Genomic DNA, 6,000 nt, shown 5'->3' with positions numbered 1-6,000 from the left:
ACACACACACACACACACACACACCCCTCCAGCCACAGTTCAGAGATAGTCTCTGAACTGTAGCAGATTCAAAGTCCTAAAACCTTCCACAAATATTTCAGAGTGACATAGTACCCTGCTGGCAATAAACCAACGTGGTTTGTTGACTGTAATTCCTTTTTCTAATTATTTTTTTTTGAAATGGAATCTCACTCTGTCACCCAGGATGAAGTGCAGTGGCGCGATCTCAGCTCACTGCAACCTCTGCCTCTCCCTCTTGGGTTCAAGTGATTCTCCTGCCTCAGCCTCCTGAGTAGCTGGGATTACAGGCATGCTCCACCACCATCTGGCTAACATTTGTATTTTTAGTATAGACAGGGTTTCACCATGTTGGCCAGGCTGATCTTGAACTCCTGGCCTCCAGTGATCTACCCACCTTGGCCTCCCAAAGTGCTAGGATTACAGGCATAAGCTACCACATCCAGCCTGCTGACTACAATTTCTGATGACCAAAAACTTCACTGATCGCTCTGGAAGTTATTTAATATTACTAGGTGGTAAATACTGTGCTAAACAGTACTTTTCATGCAGTACCTCAATGAATACGACAATCTCTAGAACATTGGTTCTCAAAGCACAGCCCCTAGACCACGAACATCAGCATCACCCCAAAACTTGAAAGAAATTGCAAATTCTTGGGGCTCACACCATATTTTCTATTACATTAGAAACTCTGAGATTGAGGTCCAGTAATTTGTGTCTTAACAAGTCCTCCCAGAGATTCTGATGCCTGCTGAGGCCTGAGAACAGCTACCTAGAAATTAGGTGCTATTATCATCACTTTGCAATAAACACCTGAGGCCCAGAAAAGTAAAATGATTGTGCAAGTGATATAGAAAGTGGACAAGACAAGCTTTGAACCCAGACAAGTCTAACTCCAGAGTTGAGGCCCTTAATCACAGTTCTACAACGCTCATTATCTGAGGAATAAAGCATGAATTAAATCTGTGAACATCAGGCAGAACCATGCAAAATGGGGATAGGAGGGATCATTCTAAATCTCAACAGCTTAACCATAATGATGGGCCACAAGGAACAATGACACTTCTCAGAAACCTAAAATTTAACTTAAATGTTCGCCAAGATGGGAGTAAATAAATTATGATACATTCATATAATGGAATAGAATGCAGTTCTGCGAGTAACGTTTGCCAAGATTTCCAATGACCTACAAAAGTACTTAGAATATAAGAAGGGAAAAAAATCAAATGCAAAATCAAACAGAGACCAGGAGCACTAGTGTGGGAAGTTTCCCCAAAGCATAACGTGTTGGTGAGGACGTGGGAAACCGGGTGGTTTCACAAACTGTTGGTGTGACTATAAATTGGTGTTGTTACTTTGCAGGACAATTTGGCAATAGATGCCTCCATTTAAAAATGCACATGAATTAGGACCCAAAAATCCTGTATCTTAGAATCAACCCTAGAAAAAAACTTGCACATGTGCATAGACATGTATAAAGATGATCACTGCTGTTTAGCTTCTAATAGGAAAATAATCTGACAAAATCCCTAAATTAAATGTTTATAACACAAATGATGAATCCTTGAGGTGATGAAAACCCCATTTACCCTGATGTGATTATCAAACATTGTATGCCTCTACCAAAATACTTCACTTATCCTATAAATAAACACATTTTTGTATTGTGAGTTGGGGCGGGAGGTGGGGATGACTAATAGGGTAAAAAAAAAAAAAGATAGAAAGAATGAATAAGACCTGCTATATGATAGCATAATTGGGTGACTATAGTCAATAATAAATTACTTGTATATTTTAACATAACTTAAAGAATATAATTGAATTGTTTGTAACTGAAAGGCTAAATGCTTAGGGGATGGACACCCCATTCTCCATGGTGTGCTTATTTCACACTGCACGCCTGTGGCAAAACATCTCATGTACCCCATAAATATATACACCTACTATGTACCCACAATTTTTTTTTAAATAAAAGAAAATTAACTCCTAAATTTCTATCATTATGCAGATCAGATAACTAAATCATGACACCACGATACCATATTGAAGAATGTGATGTGGGCTCTGAAGTTAGACTTGTCTGGGTTCAAATGTTTATGAGTTACAAAAAATATAGATACACTTGAGATATAGCTATAGACAGACAGACAGATCGATCGATCCCAGGTGTAGGTTTCCAAGATATATTGTTGAGTAGAAAAAAAAGGTAAGTGGTAGGAAACAAAGTTTGATGTGACTTATCTTACAAAGGAGATGAGAGAAAGAGAGGAGAGCAAAATAAAAATCCCATAAGTAAACACACAACATCATGCATTTTCAGTGCATATTTCCAACAATGAGTATGTAAGTGAGCAAATAATGACAACAGCAAAACTCTCATCCCTCTTTGGGAGACAACAAGCCCTTTCTTACGGGTGCAAGGTGTGCATCGGGATCTCTGGTCTCTCCATCTGCCCGTAGCAGCTGGCCTTGGCCTCGGGGATGTAGGAGAACTTCTCCAGCATAGAAGATGCAGCAGTGGTTAGGATGCCAATGCCGTCCCTCACTCTCGCCTCCAGGGTGTAGTCCCAGTCATCGTAGGAGACGGAAATAAGTCCCGATGGAAACTCTTTGGGGATGAGCTCCGTGTTCCCAGAGACCAAGCTGGGGACAATCCAGAAGAAATCATACCCGGTGAGGCCAAGGGAACGGGCCTCACTCAGAATGAGGACAGCCTCGTCTTTGGAACAGTAGAGCAAGATGACAGAAGAGTGGATCTTCTTCAACTGGACTTGTGTCTTTGCATCCTCAAAGGAAGTGTCCAGTGTGATCACATTCTGCATGTCCCAGCCCACAAAGCTGTTGTCCACCGTGGTCTTGACGAAGCTGATGAAGTCCCTGTAGCCAGGGAAGATGGTAGTCACCAGGGAGAAGACATGCCAGTCATAATCCTGCATGATCTTCAGCATGACCGTGGCTTGCTGCTGGATGGATGCTCCAAACTGGAAGAAGGTAGACGTCGGATCCTGCCAGTGAAAAGAAAGTAAAACAAAGGATGAGGCAGGAGGTGGTTTATACAGAAGCACGAAACTGCATCCTAGAAGTAAGGAAAGTAAATCACACATCAATCATTTGCAGATATTCCTGAGCATCTACTATATGCCAGACTCCAGAACAGATCCTGCAAATACAGAGAGGAAAGAAGCCGCTGTACTCAGGAGCTTATAGCCAGGTCCTGGAAGGATGTCTGTTATTATTGCTTGTTTATCATCTATTCTTCTCATTTTCCTCCAGTTCATCCTGCCCCCTCCTCCTTTGAGTCTATATGGTTCTAACAGAACAAACTCTATCTGACCCCCACCCCGGCTCACGACTGGAAAAATCAAGCCACAGATACAAAACAGCATCAACAAAGACAGACAGTTTTCTAACGATATATTTGGAGCCCCTAGAGTCTGCCAAGTCTGAAGTCATTTCTCCTGGACCCCTTGGTTACAGAAACCAGTACGTTTCTATGTTCATGTAAGCAGTTTGAGTAGGGTTTCTGTCACTTGAACGTACAGCTCCCACGTAATAGAGTATCATAAATACCATGTGGACATCTACCTTTTCAATCAACAAACATTTATCGAACACCTTATTAAGCGTTCTTAATAAGAGTTAAGTGGAAGACAACTTCCATGAACTAAGGGCTAAAAGATGCATATGAAGTGCTGAAGGAACATCCAGGTGAGGAAGAGGAGAAGTGCATGGATGTTACAGTCAGAGGAATCCCAAGGATGCACTACAACTATTTCAGAAGCTGTAGATGAATACATCATGGCGCCCAAAGGAGGGGTACGATATGATGTTGAAGAGCTTGGCAGAAACCCCAGTACATAGGGCCTGAGGAGCTATGTCCAGAGAGTTAGACTCTATTCAGAGGATAAGGGAGAGTCGCTGAATGTTCTCACCCTAGAAAGTGGCATGGTAACTTATGTTGTGTTAAAGGGCCTCTATTAGCCCTAACATCTCCACCAATCTACGATCATGAGAACAAATTTCCATTTAGAAAAGGCAGGTGATACATACAGTGGTACAATATACAAGCTGCCTTCATACCCCCTAACTCGTCAAATCCCCACAGTAATCCTACAAAGCTGGTATTGTTGGCAGGGAAAATGAGGCTCAAAACGGTCACACGGCAAGTAGGCATCCGTACCTCGGTGCCATGACTCTACGTCCTGCCCTCTTTCTGACACTCAACCACAGCCTTCCTGGGATCACTGAAGATCTGTATGGAACAGATGCTTAAATCACATTGTTGACTTGTGGACATGGTGCAAAAATGCCAACTAAACAGAACAAAAAGTATGCCTCTGTGTTGAAGCAAAACAGGATTTGACAAGTGCTGAGACGTATTTCCTTCAGGTAACTGAAAAAATTATCAAAGGGTCCTCATCATATTACAGTCATGTTTTTATTTTGCATTCTGTATTTACCATGTGTATTGAACACAACCTCAACAGGGTAACTTACGGGGATTCCACTGGAAGTGTGTGTGTGTGTGTGTGTGTGTGTATGTGTGTGTGAAGGGTGGATGTTCCATTCACGTTTTTCAGAACAATACTTTGTAGCCGTGCATGTCAATTCTTTCAACAAGCTTACATTGCTTTCCCTGTGGGTGCTCACTAAAAGTTTTATCAGAACGGGCCAAAAGCTATAGTTCTTCGAAATACTGCTCTTTTCTGAAATGCATGGGTTTGGGGGATAATTTGAGTGAAGCGTGGCCTGAAGGCAGAGAAAAGAAACAAGAATAAATGTCTTCTGGGCCCCTTCCAACATTACAGTTCTATGAATTTTACCTAATTAAATCAATTAAAGTGGGTAATAGATTTAAAGACTTTGGATAATTATTGTTTTCCCTACAGTAGCTTTTACAGAAATCTAATATTCTTGAATTGATTAACCATTTTAAATCACATCTCAACAAGACTGTGAGCTCCTCAAGGGCAGAGATTTTTGTCGTTTTCATCTTTATGTCCCCAGAACCTGGCAGAAGTCTTGGCACAACCATAAATGGATGACAAGGGAATGAATATGTGAATGAAGCCTAAGAGGAATGTCCTTGGTTAAGACCAGAAATGGAAAGAAGGAGAATTCAGTAACTGAGATTGTATTTTGTGTGGATTCTGAATATTGTGACCAAAACAAAATGAAACTTTCAACATCATCACCTACACCTTCCTACCCTGAGGAATTACCCAACCATCCAATACCCACCTATATCTCAATGTGTCATTTGTTGATAAAGAGGAGAAGATAGAAGACCTATAAACCTCAGCTGTTGTCCAAAGAACTTCATTAAATGTCAAAATAGGGCAACAACATAAAGAAACCACCAACAGAAGGCAACACAGAAGTAGAGTCTAAAGGCAATTATATTCACCAACCTTACACACTGTGAGACGCCTCTTGGGATGGGGCAAAAATGTTCTAAATTACCAAAGAAATGTGATAACTCCCACGGAAATGATGCCTCAAAGGAAGCCAGTCACCAGAGCTACCTTCTGACTGCAAAAGACAGTGGATCGGCATCTTGCACTGAGTACACAAGGAACAGGGAAAGCTCTTAACAGGACACACCTTAAAGGCACCACTGGAACCCAATAAAAAGTGTCTATGAGACAATTCCTTGGGAAGATTGGTATTGGTGGAGAGGTGAAGGTCAGACATGCCAGATGGTGATGGAATGTGGAATCCTCCAACACCCTTGCTCTATGTACTCTGAGCTAGACATGACCAGGGTATCCATGCAAAGGTTTGTGCACAGAGTAGAGCTGTAAGCACACGCATCTTATCTGGTTCTCCACATGTAGAGGAGGGCATGGCTGCACTGTGAACTTCCTCAGGAGAAAGATAATTATAGGGACAGCAGTTAATCGGCCCAGAGCCAGCTCGGCACAGGCCATCTGTGAAAGAGTATGTGCAAAAACCCTTGCTTTGTGCTGTACCCACTCC

The 6,000-nt window shown here is 41.9% G+C and overlaps 1 protein-coding gene across 1 annotated transcript in view; it reads right to left on the bottom strand.

Annotated features, from left to right (window-relative positions):
* GRIN2A (glutamate receptor, ionotropic, N-methyl D-aspartate 2A) overlaps positions 1 to 6,000 on the bottom strand; it is a 438,973-nt gene that overhangs the window by 178,176 nt on the left and 254,797 nt on the right. The window contains exon 3 of the mRNA XM_011984220.1: positions 2,434 to 3,026. Within this exon, the coding sequence (XP_011839610.1) occupies positions 2,434 to 3,026 (593 nt within the window). The remainder of the gene's footprint in view (positions 1 to 2,433; positions 3,027 to 6,000) is intronic.

This window comes from Mandrillus leucophaeus, unplaced genomic scaffold, assembly GCF_000951045.1.
Source record: "Mandrillus leucophaeus isolate KB7577 unplaced genomic scaffold, Mleu.le_1.0 Scaffold263, whole genome shotgun sequence".
NCBI classification, from domain to species: domain Eukaryota; kingdom Metazoa; phylum Chordata; class Mammalia; order Primates; family Cercopithecidae; genus Mandrillus; species Mandrillus leucophaeus.
Note: the sequence above shows the minus strand (reverse complement) of the source record. Positions and strands in the feature narration are given on the sequence as shown.